The following is a 23450-nucleotide window of genomic DNA, read 5'->3' on the forward strand; positions in this document are numbered from 1 at the left end:
ATTAACGAGGAAACGATATCATTCTCCGTTCTGGGGAAGAATAAACAATCGTCGGAGATGCACAAAGGTACATCCCGGGGAATTTAGTTTTTTCCTTCCTCTACTTTCTTTTTATTTATTTCTTTTTTCAAAAACATAACAATGTACTTACCCACACAGATCTACATACGCTTTTAGATGAATGTTAAATTATATATGCATCCGGACGTTGTTGTGTGATCACTCTAATTAGTTCCATTTATGAGATAGAGAGTTATTGCATCTACAAGTAATACTCTATGTTCATGGTGAATCAAAGGGTATTATTTTATTGAGATCCTCATGGGAGAAATATAATTCCTTCATTTCCTGAAAAAACAAAAACCAATCCCTTATGAAAAGAATATAATAAATTCTGATACATTAAAAATTAATTATTAATTATACTAATTAGAGTAATAATTATTGACAATCATCCTAAAGAATTTCCTTCAACATCAATATTTCTACCATATAAATAATTTAAATTTAAAAAATGTTCACAGTTTTATTAAAGTAAATGAGCATTTTAATTATATTAAAAAGATAAAATTATAGAAAATTTCTAATGGATCTCTTGTTAATTGTGATCTATATTTAAGAGTTAATTAATCAAGTAAATAGAATAAAAGAAACAGAGTAAACAGTTAAAACTCGGAAAGCATCACCGAGATGCCCTGAGCTTATCTATCTCGTTTCACTTCCGTACACGAGGGTGGTTTTAATTACCCCTTCCATTACTAGCAAAACCAACCCCGTTACTGGATTCATTTAGTCGCGTTACCACTGCCACTGCTCAAAGTACATGTACGTCCCGCCATCCTTTACTATTTTCCTCTTACTCCACTTCTCTACGTTATTCCCCTCTTCTAGAATCTACATCCTGCAATGTAGAAACATGCGGTGATGCACGAAGAAGAAGAACTCTGAGTATAACTTACCCTTCCCTATTCACCAAGTTAATACATTTTCTCTACATAGGTAACATATATTATTTTACATTCATAACTCCCTAGGTGTGTCATTTATACCATCCATTACCATTGTTCCTGTCTTTTAACTTTAGTTATTCTGATCAGTTTTAGCACTGATGAATAAACTTTAATTTTTTTTAGAAGAACTTCAAATAATAATTCATATTGTTGTTGGTAAATAATTGTAGTATTTTAATTTTCTATTAGCAAGAATTTAGGTCGTTGCATTAACTTAATAATCACAATAATTACGTATAATAAACTTCAACAGCGAACAAAATCTTTCAAGGCTTGAAAAGTTAAGAATAAAGACAATATAAAAACCTACTAGATAATGAATCTTTTATAGTGTGGTTTACATTTTATTTTCCTTTTTCCTTGAATATTCGTCACTTCACGCATCCTCAAGCATTCCATTTTTCTATTCATTCTCTCAGGTCTTGGATAATAACACGTCTGCATGTAATAATGATAATGAGACCAGGTCTTTTTGGTCCTGACCCGCGTACTTGCTTGAAAACAACATACTAGAAAAAGTGAAAACTTGAATGCTTTAGGGAGTACTGTAGGAAGGTTAAAAAATATGCCTAGAAGGTGACCGTGCGTACTATTCCGCTTGTCACTTCTAGAAGTCACTTCCACAATAGCAGGATGCCTTCACCGACGCGACATACCGCCTCGATAAGCAGGTGACACGATGAAGAGTCGCTAGAAATATTTTTTTCCTTGTCTTTTGTACATGCTGGTGCACAGTTTGGAAATTGTTGACACACCGTCGAACCGACATTGTGCAAAGAATAGGTTCACTCGGAAGAAAACTCAAAAATCTTGAGGATAAAAATGGCTTCAAACTTAAGAAATAAGTTTTTTTAGTTAAAAAATATTTTTTCTAACTTTTGTATCAATTTATAACCATTGAATAATAATTGGGCGCTTGAAAAATGCTCTTGTCTAGAAAATGTCTTGAAACTATACAAACAAATATCTTCAAATGGCATTGAATGTCTTGACTAGACGAATTGTGTGTGAGATACTTTCATAACTGCACTTTTTGTGCAAGCAAATAAACGGAGACGTTTTTATCCATTCTTTTTAGCATTCGACGAGGAAAAATATACTCTTACAACTTGTCTCTTGTTCTTCTTTATCTTATACTCGAAGGTTGGTGAAGATTCGAATGCTGTGGAGCCCAGACTATACCCTCGAATTCTCTTTCATTTGCATTATTATATGGTAAATGAAACTGAGGAGCCGAAAAAAATGCCCGAGCCTTTTGTCACACGACAATTGTTCGTCCGGACCATTTTCATTGATTATGTACCTTCTTTATCTCTCTTTTTAGCGGTGTAACCACCAGCCAATCTCCTTGAAAACACCCCAAGTTGTTTATCTCTCGCATTTGTATTTTCCACTTTTACCTCATGTCTGTCCATGAAATTGCGTAAGTCAACAATAATCTGAAAAATATTTCAATAATATTTAATCACAATAATAATTATTATTTTTATTAAATAATAATAATATAAATCCATCATCTAGCTTTAATAATGACAAAAAATTCTCACATTGCATTGATTTGGGTTAGTTTAAAAAAATTTAATAAAAAGATGTTCCATCGCAAAAAAGAACTTCACAACAATAGAAATCACTGTAAAAGACGTATACTTTAAATGAAAAAAGTAAGTTGTTTAAAAAAAAAAATTGTTCAATAAATTCTGAGTTTTCCCTCGACTATATATAAAAGATAAATTAAATCCTTACCGTTGAAATATTAATCTCGACTGAATATTTCAATGTTCGCACTCTGTAACATCATTTCTCTATACACTCGCATAAAACGAATAGCGGGAGACGTTTCTCTAGACGTATTCGGGCCCATTGTGAATGCTCTATAACCAAGTAATAACAGCGTTTTCATTATATGCCACACGCACACTAAAATAATACAAAACAGACAAACTCATGTACTCTTGTTAAATTTACATACACTTATACGACTATACATAATGCAAAAACAGATAGACTACGGTTGGAGATTGCAAAACATGCCTAGATTAATGTTTTCTCACCCCCAACTGGTACGTCTCCAGTGCATTTCTCTTGCACTACAGATATCTCTCGACTTTCACTCTTTTCCTCTTGCTCACAAGCCAACAGGTTTCTTCTCTTTGTTTTTCACATTATCATGTGACAGTTTGAAGAAGAGGGATGAAAAATTACCATATTAAGTCCAAGTCCTTTTTTTATCCTTTCAACTGGCAATGATTGTCCTGTAAATTAAATGAATTAGTATAAAAGACACGATGAAAGTAAAGGAAAAATAAAATCATGAAAGAAACTCTTGTTTTAGTGCAATGCAAATGCATACGTGTAGACTAGAATTGAAAAAGTCAATTAGTCTGGAAGGATGAATGAATTGGAGCGGAAGAGAGCTTGCGTTACAGTGGGCCTAGAAGAGACGAAGAAGGAAAAACTGGGTGCAAACCCATCCTCTGAATCGGGACGACTGAACTGGATAGGTTAGTCAATGGGGTAGGCTATTGTTTAGGTTTAGCACAATCACAATTGCCACGAGATTATGCCTGTGGACGAACCTTCATATATAGCACACCAAGAGACATGTGTGGAATAAAATCTGTTGTTTTCCTTGTCTTTTTCACTACATAGTGCATGATTTATTTTCAAAAAAAGAACAAAAGGTTGTTGCACGCGACTCGCTAATTGTTTTCTGCCTTCTATGATTGATTCAACTGTAGAAAGGACAATCTAGAAATTCATTTTGTACCTTTTGTTTCGTTCATTTCATCACAACAATCTGTTTGTGCAATCAAAATCGAGATTAAAAACATTAATCTTGTTGCAAGAAAAATCAACAGTTTATATTTTTATTTCATTAAATTTATAAACTGTTGAAAAATCATCAGAATTATACAAACTGCTCTATTTGGTATTTAGGTCATGGACATTCTGCACTGATAGAGAATTATCTTGATAAGGTATTGGTTGTTAATGATAAAATAAATGAAGTAAATAAATAATCAATTCATTTTCATGCTTATTTTTTCAACAGTAGCAGAAGAAATGGGCGTGGCGAAAGCGAATTAAGCGATTCAGAGTTGTATATTAGCTACTGAAGGGTGAAAGAACGATATTTCGCGGTGGCGCATTACGATGGGGTGGCGTGGTTTGACAACGGTATTAATAAAGTTCCCAAGAGACGGCTAGGGCGTTTCGGGGCGGCGACATTGTGTCTCCAATCAATGGCTATTCTGATTCTATTATTGTTGCCTTTGATTTCTCATAATCTTGGTCATGTCTTATTCTATTCCTATTATAGTCATCTCGTATCTGGTCTACTCCAAAAACTATTACAATTGTCCCATAGTCCAGGAAGTCAACTATGAGACTGTGTAGATATTCCAAGTGACCTTTAAATATTTCAATGAAAATTAAAAACTATTACAGTAAAACTTAATAATTAATTACCAAAATGAAAATTCATTTGGTGAATGTTGAGTTGTAATTAATTAAAATTTCTCTTTATCATTTAAGTTATTGGAAGTTTTTTTTCCAATGTAATTAAACTGATGAGTCGTAAAATTGAAATTTGATCAAAAGTTTGATTTATAAAGAAGAAAATTAGCTATGCATTCAGTAAAAATATATTAATGTCGTGATAACAATCTGGAAGTTGAATATTTATAATATTTTAAGAATATATATTAATAAAACCAGAACTAATATGAATTATGATATATAATAAAAAATGGTTCAAATTAATTTTACAATTCATTTTTCTTCAGGGATAATACTGATGAGAATGTTTTAAAAAATAATTTAGTAGGAAATATTAAATTCATAAAAAGAAAAATTAGCTTTTGCAATCATTGAAGAAGAAGCAATAGAGAACCTATATTTTCATAAGCAAAACATATTTCTGGAATAATATATATTCTCGTAATAGCTACATAATAAATGGCATATTAGAGCTCGTGGACGATGCAAAGCTCAGGTAAATGAATACTAGCAGTAGAGTATACCAACAAGTAAAATATGTATGTATTTACAGAGTTATAGAAAAGTCAGAGTCCAGGAAGCGGTGTGGTAGCGGGAAGCATCAGACAGAGGCACACAGCCCCAAGCCATGTAATTCATTACTAAAGCAATCTCACCCTGACTTCAACTCCCTTCTACCCCTGTTTCTTCTCTATCCCTCTCACTCGCTCTCTCGGTAGATTCCCTCCGCCCCTGACCCATCAGCCTCCCGCACCACGTTATAATATAAAAAAAGCCGAATAGAGTAGCGCGCTGACAACAAAACAAACATGAAATACAAAGCCACGTTCTCATAATTAAAAAGATTGCGTTGTGCGCTTCTTCCCCGCCTCTCTTCACCCCACGGTCTCCCTTTTTTCCCTCAGACTTGCTCGTTTTCTCCTTTTTTCGTTGAAGGGGTGAGGGAAAAATTTCGCCAGGATATAACGGGTGATGATATTTATTCCATTGTCATCAGCTCGTTCTTACAATTCAACTAAATTAAACGTCAGTCTGTTTTTACTTCGACGACAATAATTTTTGTTATTAAAAATTACCATCATTTTCCAATTTTCAAAGAAGTTTGTTTTTGTACTTTCTACATATTAATGTAATTGAATTAACTAACTTTTTATTTTCCATTCAAAGCACTCGATAGGGCTGGAATCGAAACCACAATCGAACGGAACTAACTCAGCAAAAGCCTCAGAAAAACGTGAGGCAGAAAAAGGAAGACAATGATTGCGATTTAAAGATAGGTGGTGGCTATCCTTAACTTTTTCTCTGTCTTTCTCACTATGAAGCTGTGTATATTTTCATGTAGGATATGCATATAGATAACAGTTACATGTGCTTCTACGATTTTCATCCCCTTTGCTCCAGTGACTAAGAGGGTGTGGGCCACAGAGAGAACCGCCTCTGTTGCAACCTCAACCAATGATATTCTGCGCAACCCCCAAGCAACCCTTGATCGTCGCGAGGGATGCTGCTAACTCTGGAGAGCGCTGATTTTTCAGTCTCTCATCATCACTTGGCCCGCTCTAAATCTCCTGCATTTTTATCGAACTCCTCAAGTTTTTACACATCAAGTTAATTTTATTGATGACGTTAGTCTTCCTGAAAGTCTTCTTAAAGTTTGATATTATTATCTTTGGTGATTAATTAGTGGACTAAGGAAGTTAATTATTATGGCTGGACCTTATTTATCTCCTCTTGGACCACAAGCTGATCTTCTTACTGAATACATGTTCGGCCGACGGCGTCAGGTCAGTGTACGTTTCTTTTTCATCTTATGTTTCATCTTAATATCACTTACATGAAGTGATGACGAATTGATTGATATGGTGAAGTGAATTGAATATTTTTCAATGTGAATTAAATTAAATTCCACCGCTCCAAGGCTGTGATAAAAATTATCTTCCACCTTATTATGAGTTACTTTACAACAAAGATTTATTTAATTTTCTCATCTTTATTTGACGTAGAGACGCAATCGGACAACTTTTACTCCTCAACAACTCCAAGAACTTGAGTCTCTTTTTCAAAAGACTCATTACCCAGATGTTTTTTTACGTGAAGAAGTTGCTCTTCGTATCTCACTATCAGAAGCACGAGTTCAGGTATTTGAAGGATAAATTTCAAATTATTATCTGTCAAATTTCTCACTTTATAAGTAAACTTTGATTTCTGTTATCTATTTCAATTCAGGTGTGGTTTCAAAATCGTAGAGCAAAATGGAGAAAACAGGCTCGTCTTCAACTTCTTCAAGATGCTTGGAGAATGCGTTGTTTAGGTTTAGGAAGTGCAGCACCACTTCTCTTACGGCCTCCTCCTACTTCAGCAGTAGAAAGGTCCGATTCTACAACTCCTCCATCGGCACCTGGTCTTTCACCACCACAAGTACCACCAGGAACGCCAGAAAAGTTGGCAGAAAATCCTCAACATCCAGTTTGTAGAGATTATAGGATCCTTCCACCTCATGGGTAATTTTTTAAAAAATATTGGTCTTTTTAAAAATTAATTTGCAATTAATTGAAAGTTGGTTTCATTGGTTATAGCTATCAAATAAGCTGTGAAAAATCTCCAGAGCAAATAAAGTGCGGTTGTGGATCACCTTCAAGAAATTCTATGTCTCCTAACAACATAGAAGTGGATTTGGCACCAAGAGACCGACCTCAAGAAGCAGAAATGGATCTGACTATCAAAACACCGCTTCCATCACGACACCCACAAATTCCACCACTTTATCATCACCTTCCCAGTGAACCAAGACACGATCTCAGTCCTGCCGCGAGATCTGTCGACGAGCCACTGGACGTTACTCTAAATGGAAACAGAAATAATAATTAATCCAAGGATTTAATGAAATAGTTTCGTAAATATTTTAGTCAATGTGTTTCTGTGATTTTTAATTACTAACTTTGTCAATCAACTAATTCGTGATGAGCATCTATGTGGAAAAGATTACACGAAATATTTCGTAAATATCAGTTTTAAATTGTTCCTTATTACTTGAAGAATATTTCATACAATTAATTGAATCAAATAGTGCTCAATTGTTCAGTATAAATAATGAACAATAAGCTAATTATTGTGATTCAAGTATTGTTGATATCAAGAATAGCTTTTTATTATTTAGGTTAATTAAAAAAATCTACTTTATCAAGCATCTTCATATAAGTGCTCATTCATATTCAAAGAATCTAAAAATAAATGATCACAATAGTTGGAAAAAAGTTTGATAATAGTCAAAAATAGCAAACAACAGCAATTCATTAATTCGGGAAGTAAATTAAATTTCAATTATTCATAAATTCATTTGCTTTTTTTTCAAAAATATTTTTATACTTGATTATATAATTGGTTCTCATTTTATTAGTATGGAATTTTCTATTAATTAAATTTATTATTTAAGGAGATGATATTAAGATAATTTTTTATTAATAAAATTCAGTATTTTAAGGGTCTTGTAAATATTTACAATTCGCATATCTCATACGTATACTAACAACAGTAACAACAACGCCAGAACTGTAATTACTGTGTAATATTTTACGTAGTTACGTCTAGGCAAAGTATCATAGTAGGATGATAAGTGAGGAGTTCAGTCATAGTTGATAACAAAAATTATGTAAGAGAAATAAAAACCACATTTTTGTGATTTCAATTGTACTTTAATGATCACTTTTAATTGATTATTAAATTTGCAATGCGAAAGTAAGTTTAATGATTTATATATCATCATCAACTCTATTTGATCGTATGCCAGGAAGTTCTAGAGAACTACTGAGATAATTATTTCCTTATTTCATGGAAAATAAAATAAAACTTGGTTTCTACAATTTGTTACCACAACATGAATAATTCGTCACAATGCAATTGTATATTTATTTAAATTTAAGTTAATGACAGAGTTTTTTCTTCACTCGTGCAGAAAATTAAAATAACAGGATAATGATATGATTAGTTAATCAACCAAGTGGGTTTATGAAGTTGACGTAAGAAAGAAGCAAAAAGAAAAATGCAGAAATGAAAGAACACAAGTCACTCTGTCTGTGGATACACATTCCCTCCAAGAGAAGAAGCGTTTTACAAGAGTGAAGGAATGAGTTAAAAATAAAATATCTGAAAGAGATAGAATAGTGACGGGGTTATGAGTTTTCTCGTGATACCTTTCAAGTTCAGTTCTCGCGGGACCGTCAACCTCGCTGTTACTCGCGTGTTACATTATACATAAACATTTTACTTAAAATGCTGACGATTAACATTTTGTGAATGTAAAAATATATAATATTCCTTTCTTAGTAAATAATAAATTTATAAATATTGATAGCTTAATAAATAAGGTGAGAATTGTTTAATAAATATGATAAAGATGTCTTTACAACCAATTTTTGTTCTTTTCGATTGAGTTATCCAATTTTATCTTACTTGTTAATGATAACAGAGAGCTAAGATAATTAAATCAATCAATCAGAATTCGAGAGGTTCAAAGAGTAAATATCTAACACATTTTAACAAAAAAATAATCAGTGATTTCAATAAATATATTTTCTGATAGTATTTGATTACTATTTTATCATATTGACTTCCATAAAAAAAATTTTTTTTTAATCCAAATAATTTTTTTCTGAGTATTTTATATAAAAATATTCTCTGCAGTTCAACGCTGAGTGAATAAAAGTGATATTTTATTCGATAAAAATATTAAATGAATTATATACCAAAGGTGAATCCTTATGCAATTAATAATAGTTATAATGCAGTTTCAAGTATAGCATTCCTCAAGTTGTGACTAGTTTTAAAAAATATTATATTTTCTAGGAAATAATTGTCCATTGTCAACTTTTACAACTTAGCAATAAAATAAAAATTGATTAGTTTAGTTAGTTTTTAAAAGAAAATATAAACTGGCAACAATGTATGGAAGATAGAACATTTTTGTTGCAAGCACATAGAGTTTACTTTTTGTAGAAGTACAAGCAAACTTAATATTGTCTGTGCGTGAAGGAAATTGCTGATTACAAACAACTCATTTAAATATAGTCAGTTAGACACACATGTGTAAAAATTTTTCAGCGGTTCTCACATCGTAGTGATGCACTCTTTTGCATCAATTTAAACAATCATCATTTATTTTCTGCTTCAGAGAACGTTTCATTCTCGATCAAATATTGTTTTCTAAGCTATTGTTTTATCTCTTGATTAATTGTCATAATACTTTAATAAAACTCGTCTTTCTTTTATTCATTCTATAGAATTAAAATGATGCTATTCGTGATCTGGATATTCTTTTTAAGTACTTCAATCACTCAACAAACCACGTAAGTAATAAAGAAAATTAATTCGAAAATTTTGAATTAATAAATGATTACTGCAAACAAATTTTTTTTTTGTTAATATAAAAAATAATAGAGTCATTGTGATTATCAAGCTATTCTGGAATAAACACCAAGTGATTATGTATCTATAACTGGCCTTGAATATCTAAGTTCCAAAGTTACAACACAGTTTTATCCATAGCTTATAATAATATTTTAATTATTATTTAAAACATTTATCTTTAACGTAATTAAATATAAAGAAGAGCTATTACTTATGAGTTTTGCTGAATCCTTTTCTGGATTTTATAATCTCATTCTCGTTGATGTATTAATTGAAGTTAATTTCAATAGAATAAGTGATTAAAAATTTATCAATTAGTTTTTTCCGGACATTTGAATGTATCAACAATCAGTGCCAACGCACGAGCCAGCCAATCTCGATCATTGACCCAGGACAGTTAAGGCTCAAAGGTCATCACACAACATTAGCAGCATGCCGCTTAGTTTGTGGTTCACTTGGAGGTCTTTGGCCAGTACCCACAGGACCTGTTAATATTGGAAAAAATGTAAACCATATCTAACATTTCTTCACTATTTTATCATTAATATTTGGAGCTTCAAAAAATTTCTTATATCTTCAAATTCTTGTTTTTATTTTTGTTTACAGTATGTATCAACTCATCCAAATGAGATTCGTTTTGACTTGAAAGACATTCCCCCATCAACTAAGCCTTTTTTATCTGAAATCTTAGATATTTTTGTAGGAAATTTACGATGGATGTGTGGGGAGAAATGTGAAAGATCCAGTTCTACGGTCATAGTTCATCTTAAAATTAGTTCTGAAGATCTAAACCTTGACTGGAATACCAATGAAGAATATACTCTTCAAATATTTACAAAAGGTATCATCGATTGTATTCTCACCAATAAATTATATAACATCGATGAATGGAGAGATTTAGAATCATCGTAGCTCATAATTGCTCTTAGATTTGAATATTGCTTTGAAAAAAAAAAATTAGTAGAGCATTGTTACAGTTATTGCAACCAGCAGTGCACTAATAATTCATTTAATAGTTTAATAGTTGGAATATGCTTGATATTAAACCACTAAGTAAATTCTCATGACCACTGTGGATAATAAAATCAATCGTTTTTATTTTAAAGAAGGAAAAATCGATGTTATTGTGACGGCATCCACAGTATACGGAGCTCGTCATGCTCTAGAGACTCTCTCTCAGCTTTTCGCACCGGTCATTGAATCCAGTCATGCTACAGGAATGGTCGTGATTGACCAAGCGAAGATCCAGGATAAACCTATTTTTCCACATCGAGGGCTTTTAATCGATACTGCTCGGAATTTCCTGCCAGTTTCGGCTATCTTGAGAACAATTGATGGTCTTGCAGCTACAAAAATGAACGTTCTTCATTGGCATGCTACTGATACTCAGAGTTTTCCACTTCAAATCAAGAGTAGACCTCTTATGGCCCAGTAAATTAATTTATTCAATCAATTTTCAAATAATTGAATCATTATCGAAATTAATTTTTAAAAAATTGATTGAAGAATTTTTCTAGGTATGGAGCTTATTCTCTTGATATGATTTATACTCCTGAAGATGTTGATCACATTGTTACATACGCCAAATATAGGGGTGTAAGAGTAATACTGGAACTTGACTCTCCATCTCATGCTAGTGCTGGATGGGAGTGGGGTGAGTCTGCTGGATTAGGAGCTCTCGCTGTCTGCATGCATCAAGAGCCTTGGCGAGATTATTGTATTCAACCACCTTGCGGCCAACTTAATCCAGTTAATCCAAAGACAATAGATGTCCTAAGAGATATTTACAGAGATATGTTATCACTTGTAGGAATGAACAATATTCTTCATCTAGGAGGAGATGAAGTAAATAATTATTTCTATATTATAATATAATAGATGAACAGTCTAATTAACTTTAAATTTTATCGATTAACTTTTTTAGGTATTTATTAATTGTTGGAATACAACAGCAGAAATAATATCAGCTTTGAAAGAACGTGGAATGGGAAGAGAAATGAGTGATTTCTTACAACTTTGGGGTGAATTTCATACGAAACAAATAGAAATCCTCGATGAAATAAAAGAAGGCAAAAAAGATTATGCTATACTTTGGAGTTCAGCACTAACAGCTCCAGATGAAATAGAAAAATATCTCGATAAAAATAGATTTATCATCCAAACCTGGGTGGAATCGTCAAATGAATTAGCTGATGAACTTTTAGATCGTGGATATAAATTAATCATTTCTACAAAAAATGCATGGTATTTAGATCATGGATTTTGGGGTACTACTAAATATCATTCTTGGAGAAACGCTTATGATAATAGAATTCCCAGAAGAGTACGTTTAATTAATTTTATAGCATGCTTTTTCATAAATAATTAATACTTACCAATTATAGGAAGGTGTTCTTGGAGGTGAAGTCTGTATGTGGGGAGAATACGTGAATGAAGGGGGATTGGATTCACGAGTATGGCCAAGAGCAGCAGCAGTTGGTGAACGGTTATGGAGTGATTCACATACCTTAAAAACCCGAGATGCTGAACCACGTCTTCAAAGCCATAGAGAAAGACTGCAACTTCGACAAATTCATGCTGATGCTATGTCTCCGACTTGGTGTGCACAGCATGCGACGAAATGTTTTTAATTTATTACTAATAGAACAACTGTTCCAACAAATTAAATATACCACAATGTGTTAACTATGTTTAAACAACATATTCAATGTGATAATCAATGCATTAATTCTGTAAATATTGTAATTTTTTCTAAATTGGTTAATAAAAAATATTTTAGACTTTCTACCGGTTTGTTTACATAAAAAATGGCGCATTTAAGAACTTGAAAAAGTAGTTCGAGAGTGCTAATGGCGCTTGAAGAGGGCGCTACTGTCTAAAGGCTCATGAAAAAACAATAGTGCATTTCCGCCCACTTCCAGCTGATATTTCAATATTTGTTGATCGATTTCAGTAATCAGAAATAGCGCTTCTAGAGATAGTTACTCATTTATATTTAATTAATCAAGTCTTCCGTGTTTAAAAATAAATTAGCTTTCATGAAATGCTAGTGTCAGTGAATAAAAGAATTTCGAAGACTGAAAGTCTCTCCAACGGAGTTAATCCTTTTTTCCATTCTTCAGGTTATACTTTGAAGTAATCATGTTTTTATACTGATAATGTTTTAATTTCGAGAAACTTTTACCTCTTTACCCATCCATTACCGGGTTTTTAATTAATAAATTATTGAATTAACTGATTGTCAGTATAAAACAATTTTTCATTCTCTTTGACAAGGTAAGAAATTAAAGAAATAATTAATGTATTTATTTCAATGTAGGTCATTATTTCCTTTCGGTTCATACCAAAGTCAATGTTTAATAATAATAATAATAATTATTATTATTATTATCATATAATATGCTATCAAAACTTTTCATTTGTATGATGTCGCAATTAATTTTCTAAATGGAATTTTTTATATTATTTTTTCTAACATGACTTTAATCATGTTCAAGTTTTTATTTATAAAATTAATTTTTTTTAATTATACAACTAACGACTTCCTTTGATTGTTTTTTTATTATCTATAAAATGATTGAAATAAATTATTATCAAAGATAAGCTGTTCATTATTATATTCAAATAAGTTTTTATTGCTAAAACGTGCTTATACATAAATTTTAATACATTTAACTGTTTATTTCATGAACTAATTTATTATCTATGTTATCTAAAAATCAAAAGTCTTATTTTAATCGGATAAAAAAATTGCTATAGTGTATAAAAATTGCATGACTTACTAATAAGAATATTTTATCAAGAGAAACCTAACACATTTTGTAATAATAATAATTTTTTTTTACAGAGAAACAACAATGAAAAGAATGGATATAATCGATATTGAAAGTATTGAATCCAATGCTCGACCACTAAAAAATTCAAAAGTAAAATGCAACTGTATTAGTTCTAATTCAATTTGTTATATCGTTGTGACAATTGCGACTTTAGCTTTTCTAGGAGCTATCGTCTTTATTTGTAGAGACTACATTGAGAAATTACTGTGCTGGATAGAGCATCAGAATGTTTGGATTATTATTGTGATTGTGATATCACTTTTTACAGTTGTATCCTTTCCTATAGTGATTGGATACTTATTTCTTATAATTGCCAGTGGATACCTTTTTGGTATTCTTAGAGGCATTACATTGGTTGTGTTAGGAGCAAATTTAGGTATAGCTGTAGCACACACCACTCTCAGTGCTCTTTCAACGAAATTACCCATTGGAGCACTTTTGAGAAGTGAAACTGCCCGAGCAATATTGAGAGTTATTTCAGGACCTCAAGCATTTAGAGTTGTTCTTTTCGCAAGATTAACTCCGATACCTTTCGGTCTTCAAAATACTATTTTTGCTGTAAGTATTTATTTTGCTCCAATTTATCATAAATCAAGAACTCAGAAAGATTATGTGCATACATGTATGAATCTATTTGCTCATTTTGTTTATTTAATATTAATTACTAGTCATGATTATGTATTCTGCAAAAAATATACAGATTTGTTTTTTAAATAATGTATTAGCAATTAGTTATTCAAATGTATTTTATAGTTTTATAATGCTCAATAATTATTATTGATGATAATGAAATTTAAAATTATGTTTAATACTTAATACTCAATACTTTTACTTTTAATTTTGAAGGTCAGCAATATCAGTGGTCTACGATATCACATTGCCAGTGCTATCGGCTTGTTACCTGCCCAATTGATAAATGTCTACCTTGGCAGCAGTTTGCGTTCCATGCAGGATGTATTATCAGATAAGTCAACTGCTACAACAGGGTATATAGTGTTTTGCTTTCAAGTACGTAGAAAATATTTTTAATTTGTTAAAAAATTTTATTTACAAGCTAAAAAGTTCTTATACGAAATATATGTAACAGATACTCATCGCTGTTTCGCTAATGGTTTATGTGGTACAAAAAGCTCGAAGAGAGCTCCATCTTACTCTGCTTGAGGCAGACCTTGCATCTATGACTGACTCACATTATCTCCATGATGTAATTCCTGATTCTAAAGGATCACTTGCGTAATTAATTATGCAGAAACCGAAACAATTTAGACACGAGAAATTAAATGATAAGATAAGACTGCTATTATTGTGACAAAAAAATAACGCATGGCCTAGATTTCTCGCGTATATTTCTGATGATAATGATCAAGAAAACAGTGAGTGATGTTTAAGTTTGTGCACAATTAATTTTAGTTTTTGTGCCAAAAATAATGTTAATTTATGACTGAACCATTCAAACGCTATTGTATTTAACCTTCCATTTATATAATTTAATTTTTTCGTATTTGTTAATATGAGTTTTATAAGTATATTTTTTTCTTATATTATTTATGTTAATTTTTTCATTGTATTTTATTTTTACATGAAAAAATTGCAACACTAATAGATGAATAATTTACGGAAGAATGATTTATTTCAAAGTGAATACATTTTCAGATGTATTCATTTATATTAAATTAATCATTCGACACCTGTACACATAATCTTACATATTAGATTTTGTGAAATGGATAAAAATATTTTTTTAAATTAATACGTGTCTTCCAAGTGAAAAATTGTGTTAGATTTAGTTAATAGCACGTTAATCAAATGTAAAAATTTCAATTGCTGTGTTTATAGTAATAACTATTTTTCTGATATTATTATTAATCATATTAATGATTTAACTTAAGGTTTAACAGCATTTTATTCAAATAAACTTATGTACATAGATATTATATTAAGTATATGAACACCTGTGTGAATAATCGACACGGTTAATGAGAATGGTGAAAAAAAAATTGGTATAAAAAATATACTGCAATATTTTTCAACGATTAAAGAGATAATTTACAAACTCTTAAAGAATTAATTTTTGACGATTGCTGTACATTGAACATCAGTTGAAATAATTCCATTCCACTTTTTGGTATTATTTTTTATTTACAGTTGATCTATTTATAAAGATTAATAAAGTGATCCTTAACAATTAGATTAGAAAATCAAAAAGCAAAAAAAATTGCAACTTCTGAACTGATGTATTTTACAATTAAATGATCTGAAAAACGATGCCAGTAATTTAGAATTGACCGTATAATATTTAAATGTTAACCGTATTCTCTTAATAATTTATACAATTGTAAAAAATGTGTATGATATAAAGATTCTATTTATCACAGATAAGATCTTGTTTACTTAAACACCTCCAAAAAACACTGACTCTTTATTTACTATATTTTGATCTCGATGTTTTTCTAATGATCTTGTTAGAACCTCTATTGTGAAATCTGCATCTTCTTTTGTAATGCACATAGGCGGTTTTATTCTTAGCACCTAAAAACGAGTATAAATAATTGTGAAAAATCAATAGAATGATTTCTATCTTAATTACGTCAGAGGAAGAATTAATTAAATTGAACGGCAAGAGAAATCTTACATTTCCATGAACTCCACCCTTTCCAACAAGCACTCCCATGTCTTTTATGTCTTCAAATAAATCCAGAACTTGTGTCGAAGGCATTGGTTCTCGTGTTGTAGCATTTGAAATTAATTCTATTCCAATCATCAAGCCTTTTCCTCTTACATCTCCTACTATTGTTGGATGATCCAGCATTAATGTACTCAAACGATGTAATAGATGAGTACCAACTACTTTTGAATTTTCTTGAAGACGTTCTTCTTGAATAATCTGATATTAAACCATAAAAATATTTTAATATGCTTCTTAATTCTAAATATTATTAAACTGTTAAGAGATGCTAGATGATTTGAAAGGATCAATACGTACATCAAGAACTGTTTCACCTACAGCACAAGCTAAAGGATTGCCTCCAAAAGTATTCACTCTCATAGCTTTATTCAAGGATTCAGCGATTTCTTTAGTAGTCACTACAGCACCCAAAGGAAAACCATTACCAATGCTTTTAGCCATCGTGACAATATCTGGCATGATTCCATGGCCTTCAAAGCCCCAAAAATGGTCCCCAGTCCTACCAAAGCCTGCTTGAACTTCATCAGCAATACAAAGACCTCCTTTACTTTTCACAAATTCATAAACTTTCTTTAAATAAGTCCTTGGATACTGTACGACTCCTCCAACGCCCTAAAAGTAATAAAATACTATCATTGAGTTGATAAAGTAGTTATGAAACTTATAAATTGCGCTTAATTATTAAGCTGTATGATTTAAGATTTTTAAAAAAATTTCCCGTCAATCAAATTATAGTTACGATAACGATAGCAACAAATAAAAAACAGTTATTACTTGAATGCTTTCAGAAATAAAAGCTGCAATTTTTCCAGAAGATGAAAGTTCATGATTGAATGTATTTTTCAATTGACTGAAATAATTTTCTGCAGCCATACACTCATTTCCGATGCATTGACAATTACCTGGACGAGATATTGGACAATCTCGACATTGTGGACCACCCCAAAGACCTTTATAAACATCAGGATTCATCACCTGAAATGCAAATCTTGGTGATTTATGTTTATTAATATTTTTTTATTGACCTTTATCGTAAAATTCACTAACATGATGAAATCCTGGTGCAAAAGGTACTGGATATTTTGCTATAGACATTCCAGTAGCTGTCTGAGTAACATAAGTACCTCCATGATAACCATTCTGTAGAGAAATAATTTCTTGAGCGCCTGTATAAAGTCTAGCTATTAAAAAGGCCAATTCATTTGCTTCAGATCCACTATTGACTAGATAAACCACATCTAACTTATCTGGCATCTTTTTTTTGAGTTTATTTACATAATCGTAGTATTTTGGATGCATGTAATGTACAGTTGTAAGGCCTAACTTGGAAATTTGTTTCGATACAGTTTCAACAATTTTTCTACAATGCAAATCAGTTTATTTTAATACAAAGCCACTGTCAATATTTTTTAAAAACTTACGGATGCGAATGTCCAACACCTACGGTGACGATTCCTGCAAACATGTCAAGGTATCGACGGCCTGTATGATCCCAAAGCCACTGGCCATGACCCTCATGAATAAGTAGAGGCTTTTTGTAAGCAGGTCGTTCACTTGGAATTTCTCTTGAAGCTCTAATGAATTCATAATCGGCACCCTGTCATTATAAAATATTTCTTTAAGTAATTATTTGAAAAATTACGTAAAGATTTACTTTCGAACTATTACTTTATAGATTGGAGTTGGATATTTACAAGCTGGAAGGTCAGGCAATGAGCTAAATCTTCTTAACTGACTTTGATTGATGTTGATACCTTCAAGAAGAGAATATAGTTTAGAATATTTCTGATTCATTAAATAGTTTATAAAATACTACAATTATTTATTAAGTAAATAAATCTTCATAATAATTAGAATTGCAATTTATGGTATTATTTTAATTGCATAATTTTTTAAATAAAAATAGTTCATTAGAATAAAAAAGTAACAAGTGGTGTGTGAATTAATGAGTGCGAGAATATATAGGATATTTAATAAAATAAATTTGGAGATTCGAGAAAAAATAAACGAATAAGAATTAATATTAATAATTAATATTGTTTTACTGATACTTAAACTCACGTTTTAGAGACATGTTGTTAACAGAAGAATTAAATTGAATAAATTTATAAAAATGATTGACAAAATTAAGAAGGTATCTTCTGAAATATATGAAAGACTCTCGATGAAGGCAGAGTCAACACTGACTTCTTGATGAAATTTGAAAGTTGAATGGACTCGCGGGCAACGTTGCCGGATTAATTGAATGAATTGTACAAGAATTTTTTGCGTGAGTTGTTCATATCTGTACACGTGACTTTACGTCAGTTTACATTATGAAGTGGGAGAAAGTAAAAGTTGTTTACATCGATTTCTGATATGGATTTAAAATCCTAAAAAAACAAATAAATAATACTACTCTTGATATTTTTTCTACTTAAAAAGACTTTTGTGTTATCCCATTTTTGTGTTAATCAAAAAGAATCAATTATTCTTTATATAAATATAGTTCATTAGCACATTCAAACTCTTTCATAAATGAGTTATTGATAAATAACAATTTTTACTATGAATTTACGTTTATTTACAAAAATTACAGCCTATATTATCCTTCTATTTTTTTAGTTTCTTTTTCTATTCCAGATGCAATCCGTTGCAGCTCTTCTTGACTTCTAAATTTAAATAAGATGGGAATCTTTTCAAGAGCAGGATTTCTAATTTGTAGGCAACGAATCCAAGATAACAGAGAATCTTTTGTAGACGTTCCAGTTGCACAAACTCCGAAAATTGTCATTTTGTCTTGTTCATGTATACTACGTCTATGTACTAACTTTTTCTTCGCCCTTCTCCACAAAGAAATATCCATATTTGAAACATCTGAAATAAGAAATATAAAATTGAAAAATTTACTCTATTAATTTAATCATAAAAGAATAGCAAAATTTTAAAATAGCTTTTAAAACTTGAATAATGTTGTACCATCATTGTCAATATCTTCTTCTGGAGGTCGTTTGGTAGGCTCAGTATATAAAATAAAATAATCAACAGATATTTTCCCCACCCAGATTCTATTTGGACCTTCTACATAAGCAGGAACATCTGTAGGATGTGAAGCGATTAAATGTTCTTGGTCTGGACTTGATGCCGATACAATCCAAGTCTTATCAATGGAATCTTTTATATCCTCAGTATTAAAAACAGTAATTACACTTGTTACGTCAACACTGGCAATTTTTTGAATAGCTATTTTAGCAATTTCAAGTGTACTTGAAGGAAGAGGGCGAGGAATTGGCCATGGATTTATATTTTTAAACTTTCCTTGCCAATATGCCATGGACCTTAGTTTTCTTAATGGAAATCCATATTGCCCAAAAATATTTATTACCATGAGCTCCATTTCTGGATCCGGAACTACTCCATTGTCCTCCATTTGTTGTAAAAGATCTATAATACATTGTTGTTCTCGAGGATAATGCGACATTTCAGCCATAAATAAACTTTTAGCCACATATCTGCCTTTTGGTAAAGTATCTAAAAGTGCTTTATAAGCTTCAAGATCCTCTTCAACTCCAAATTCTTTCATATATCGCAATGCTGCATATATAAACCGTACATGTCCTATTTTTCGGTCTTGTTCAGAAGTGTACGTACGAAGTACATCTAAATATGCTTCTTTTGTCTTTTTATGGTATATGTGTGCAGCATCAAAAAGAGCTACTGATTTTTTTTGGTCTTCTTCATTCACATCTTTAAATTTTAAACTATTGGTGATGTGGTAGTATCTGCTATTTGTTGGTTTGAAGGTTCTAACATTTTTTAAAATTCTATTCAATTCTATCATTGATCGTAAATTTTTTGGAGTTATCATTTTCATTGTTGGTAACATGATGTAATTTTAATTTTTATTCTATTTCAAAATTATTATTTCCAATCTTTAAAAAGAAACTAGAAATATCTTCAAAAAATGGTTTCATTTATAACTGGTAGTTTCGAACCTATCTTATTATTCATAAAACACATTGTTTAAATACAGGATTTAAAAATTAAAAAACCGATTATAATTTCTGCTTCGCTATTTTGTATTATTAGTTTTTAATTGTTAAATTTGTTCAAGTTTTACTTGATCAGTCAACCAACAATCGTATAACCTCAAAAAGATGTTGAGTACAATGAATAAAAAGAATACTCAATAATTATGTTCTATTATATTCTTGAATAATTTGTATAATAGCATATCTAATAAATTATGGGAAGGTATCACAGTAAATTAAATATTTTTGTGTTTTTAAAAACACATTTCAATGAACGTAGGATGCCATTTTGAATGTACTATACGTATCAAAATATAAATCCGGAAATGCTAGCCACTACATGAGTGTAAGTACTTATTTTCAGGATTTAAAATAATAAAGCCAATTAATTTCACTAAATTAACGCAAATATTTTTCAAAGCAAACAGACCCTACAGAATTTATCAAAAATTTTTAGAAGTGAAGTTAAAAGTCAAAATTATTTGTTGTATGAAAAATTGTCTGTAGCTTATTTATAATAATTCAATAAATACAAAAGTAATATTCAATAGAATGTATTTTTTTCTATTATCAAGTTGCGTAAACATTATATTGTTTAATAGAAATCGTATAAAATTTTAATTATTAATGGATAGAAAGATAGGCATGTAGAATTTTATACAAATTTGTACAAAATATATTATTTTTTTTTTTGCCATTTTCTAATATCTTATAATTATATCATCATAAGAAGTATAAAATTCGTAATACATAAGGAAACTTATTATTGTATTATTTATTTAACATTAAAAATTATGCACTGATAAAGTCTTTTAAATTGGACGTTCACGAGTTCTTCTAGAAAATTGTTTTTCTCGTAATACTCGTGATACTTCAGAAGATTTTTCGTCACTATCAATAGACTTTTCATTTTTCGATACATTAGTAATACTTGTAGCTTTCTTTAACGCATCCATCCAATGCTTTTTATCGTGCTCATCTCTTACAAATAAAATACGATCAGCGATTTTCAATTCGCAGTCATTAACATCATCATGTTTTGTCTCCACCTGCATTTGTTCCTTAGAAATAACGGGATAAGTAACATTGTAATTTTGTACTCGTGACTTTATTACTCGCCTTGTGAGTACCAGACAAGTATCAAAAAGAAAACAATGAAGCTTGAAACCCCGGGTATCTTTTAGCTGTCCTTCTGTTATCAATTCTCGAGCAGTCTTTATGCATTCTTCAGGATCATATTCAGTCTTACTTATGATTTTTGAACGAGCTAATTCACATTTAGCTTCACCCATAGCTTTGTCTATCTTTTCTAATAATTCTGACAATAAAGTGCTAGCTTCTTTGAGTATTTCATAATCTTCATGATTTGACGGAGTCCTTTTTAATATTTCATTGACCAGCAAAGGATATTTAACGATCCGTGAACGAGTGACATCTAAGTAGGTCCATAGATCGGCTGCATGTGGTATTTCCATACGTTTTTTGAGGAAATCTTGAAATTTCTTACTTCGTAATTTTTTATTTTCTAAAATATGTCTAGCTAATACTTGAGATTTGCAACGATCGATGTACGGTTCAGTTAATGTAGGTAACCATTCAAGGATTATAGGTCCAACAGTATTTGTAATCCCCGATGAGTCCCTTAACTCTATCAGATCATCTCTCAATTTACTATGCACATGAATAAGCAAATCCAAATCTCCAAATAGAGTTCGTATTTCAGTAGGAGTAAAAATATCTGCTGATTGAAGAGGTTCGAAATAATTTTCCCTAAGCATCTGAAGATCATTTAGTAATACATTTTCTCCACAGTAAAGCTCATATATAGCTTCTTGTCGTTTTATTTCATTCCTACTTAAATTTAAATTTAATGAATCGCCACAACTACCAGCTATATCAGTCAACCAGCTATGTATCGTTAAACTACCAACTTGTTCGCACTTACTTCTCGTTCTGAAATAGTATGGAATTACATTTATTAAATCAGACTATGTGGACACATAAAATTAAAGTGAAGATTAGAATAAATAAATACCTTTTGCTTGGACCTGAATCAATATCTTCTTCATGAATCATTGAAATAGAAGTATTGTTGGTGTGAATACCAAATGATTTTTGTAATACATTGCTTAATCTACCAGATGTCGATGATGATAGAAGACTACTAGCCAATTCTGTTATTCTTCTTCTCTTTTTTCTTTTCATAATTGTGGAATCCAGGGAAATATCCATAGAACTAACACTAATTACATCGCTTTTTGTTCTCTTTCGCGATGATCGCTGTAAATATATAATTTATTATGCATTTAATTCATTCATTATTCAAATCATGCTGACTTTTAATTATATCTTAGAAAATTTATATTCATTATTCTATCTGATAAATAGTCAATAAAAAAATCCAATTCATAAGTGTCTAATAAAAAAATAAACATCAATTTTCGAGTTAATACAATACTCCACTTTATAAAAACAGTAATTGAAAATCAATTTTTTTTATTTGTATTCTCACCTGCCAAAATCTTTTTTTCGGTTCTTGAAATGTTTCATCAACATTTTCATCATATTCATCCATTTTTTCAGATAATTTAATATGTTAATGACATTTACTGAATATATTCTATAGGTGAAGCCATGTCCAATACAGAAAGCTGTATTCGCGTTATATAAAGTTTTTTCGATCAAATTCTTAGAGTAAGTTCAATTTTTTTTAAAAATCCTTAATGGTTACAACCATAAAATACTATTTTTTCACTATTTTCGTTCAAAAAATCACAAATATAATGCGTTTTGCATATAGACAGCCGATTATGAGGCAGGTGCTAGCTTGAGTTTGAGATTTTTAAATGCAATAAACGGTACAAAATATACATAATAATAAGCATAATATACATTTAGACTCATGAAGTTTATTTTCCAACTAACCAATCACAAGCTCATATTACTTTCGTTGCTTCTTGAGTATGCGCCTTAATGTAAAGGTTAGGTTAGTCAAACTTTTTTCATA

General features: G+C 30.7%; 6 protein-coding genes and 1 long non-coding RNA gene across 11 annotated transcripts; 3 read left to right on the forward strand and 4 right to left on the reverse strand.

Annotated features, from left to right (window-relative positions):
• Positions 1 to 287: 287 nt before the first annotated feature.
• LOC118066951 (uncharacterized) lies at positions 288 to 2840 on the reverse strand. Its single transcript, XR_004690306.1, has 3 exons — positions 2754 to 2840; positions 2314 to 2449; positions 288 to 348 (listed from the first exon to the last, which is right to left on the reverse strand). It is a non-coding gene; the product is annotated as an uncharacterized lncRNA (long non-coding RNA).
• Positions 2841 to 6073: 3233 nt separating this feature from the next.
• Positions 6074 to 7390, forward strand: LOC118066945 (retinal homeobox protein Rx3). Of its 2 annotated transcripts, none has more exons than XM_035083402.1 (4): positions 6074 to 6298; positions 6512 to 6646; positions 6735 to 7009; positions 7085 to 7390. In XM_035083402.1, exons 1-4 carry the CDS (start codon positions 6215 to 6217, stop codon positions 7374 to 7376), a joined length of 786 nt encoding a protein of 261 aa, XP_034939293.1. In that variant the 5' UTR covers positions 6074 to 6214; the 3' UTR covers positions 7377 to 7390. The 2 variants fall into 2 exon arrangements, with proteins under 2 accessions (XP_034939293.1, XP_034939294.1); XM_035083403.1 differs by having other exon boundaries at positions 6074 to 6292.
• Hexo2 (Hexosaminidase 2) lies at positions 7366 to 12698 on the forward strand. 3 transcript variants are annotated; one of them, XM_035083399.1, is made up of 8 exons: positions 7366 to 7506; positions 9785 to 9850; positions 10230 to 10416; positions 10518 to 10752; positions 11018 to 11342; positions 11429 to 11756; positions 11836 to 12234; positions 12296 to 12698. In XM_035083399.1, the coding sequence occupies exons 1-8, from the start codon at positions 7469 to 7471 to the stop codon at positions 12539 to 12541; spliced, it is 1824 nt and encodes a 607-aa protein (XP_034939290.1). In that variant the 5' UTR covers positions 7366 to 7468; the 3' UTR covers positions 12542 to 12698. The 3 variants fall into 3 exon arrangements, with proteins under 3 accessions (XP_034939290.1, XP_034939291.1, XP_034939292.1); XM_035083400.1 differs by lacking the exon at positions 7366 to 7506 and adding an exon at positions 8275 to 8872; XM_035083401.1 differs by lacking the exon at positions 7366 to 7506 and adding an exon at positions 9180 to 9255.
• Positions 12699 to 12844: 146 nt separating this feature from the next.
• Positions 12845 to 16123, forward strand: LOC118066923 (transmembrane protein 64). The gene is made up of 4 exons (XM_035083354.1): positions 12845 to 13187; positions 13759 to 14305; positions 14594 to 14755; positions 14835 to 16123. The coding sequence occupies exons 2-4, from the start codon at positions 13769 to 13771 to the stop codon at positions 14982 to 14984; spliced, it is 849 nt and encodes a 282-aa protein (XP_034939245.1). The 5' UTR covers positions 12845 to 13187; positions 13759 to 13768; the 3' UTR covers positions 14985 to 16123.
• On the reverse strand, positions 16049 to 18930 carry LOC118066921 (alanine--glyoxylate aminotransferase 2, mitochondrial). Of its 2 annotated transcripts, none has more exons than XM_035083351.1 (8): positions 18495 to 18930; positions 18102 to 18187; positions 17855 to 18030; positions 17481 to 17793; positions 17208 to 17408; positions 16731 to 17045; positions 16380 to 16631; positions 16049 to 16276 (listed from the first exon to the last, which is right to left on the reverse strand). In XM_035083351.1, exons 1-8 carry the CDS (start codon positions 18505 to 18507, stop codon positions 16139 to 16141), a joined length of 1494 nt encoding a protein of 497 aa, XP_034939242.1. In that variant the 5' UTR covers positions 18508 to 18930; the 3' UTR covers positions 16049 to 16138. The 2 variants fall into 2 exon arrangements, with proteins under 2 accessions (XP_034939242.1, XP_034939243.1); XM_035083352.1 differs by having other exon boundaries at positions 17855 to 18049; positions 18495 to 18928.
• Positions 18931 to 18972: 42 nt separating this feature from the next.
• Positions 18973 to 20770, reverse strand: ECSIT (evolutionarily conserved signaling intermediate in Toll pathway, mitochondrial). Its single transcript, XM_035083353.1, has 2 exons — positions 19392 to 20770; positions 18973 to 19289 (listed from the first exon to the last, which is right to left on the reverse strand). The coding sequence occupies exons 1-2, from the start codon at positions 20296 to 20298 to the stop codon at positions 19018 to 19020; spliced, it is 1179 nt and encodes a 392-aa protein (XP_034939244.1). The 5' UTR covers positions 20299 to 20770; the 3' UTR covers positions 18973 to 19017.
• Positions 20771 to 21073: 303 nt separating this feature from the next.
• On the reverse strand, positions 21074 to 23446 carry LOC118066863 (rho guanine nucleotide exchange factor 3-like). Its single transcript, XM_035083235.1, has 3 exons — positions 22956 to 23446; positions 22479 to 22723; positions 21074 to 22396 (listed from the first exon to the last, which is right to left on the reverse strand). Exons 1-3 carry the CDS (start codon positions 23016 to 23018, stop codon positions 21256 to 21258), a joined length of 1449 nt encoding a protein of 482 aa, XP_034939126.1. The 5' UTR covers positions 23019 to 23446; the 3' UTR covers positions 21074 to 21255.
• Positions 23447 to 23450: the final 4 nt, after the last annotated feature.

This window comes from Chelonus insularis, unplaced genomic scaffold (assembly GCF_013357705.1).
Source record: "Chelonus insularis isolate UGA/USDA-ARS -01 unplaced genomic scaffold, ASM1335770v1 contig_358_pilon, whole genome shotgun sequence".
NCBI lineage: Eukaryota > Metazoa > Arthropoda > Insecta > Hymenoptera > Braconidae > Chelonus > Chelonus insularis.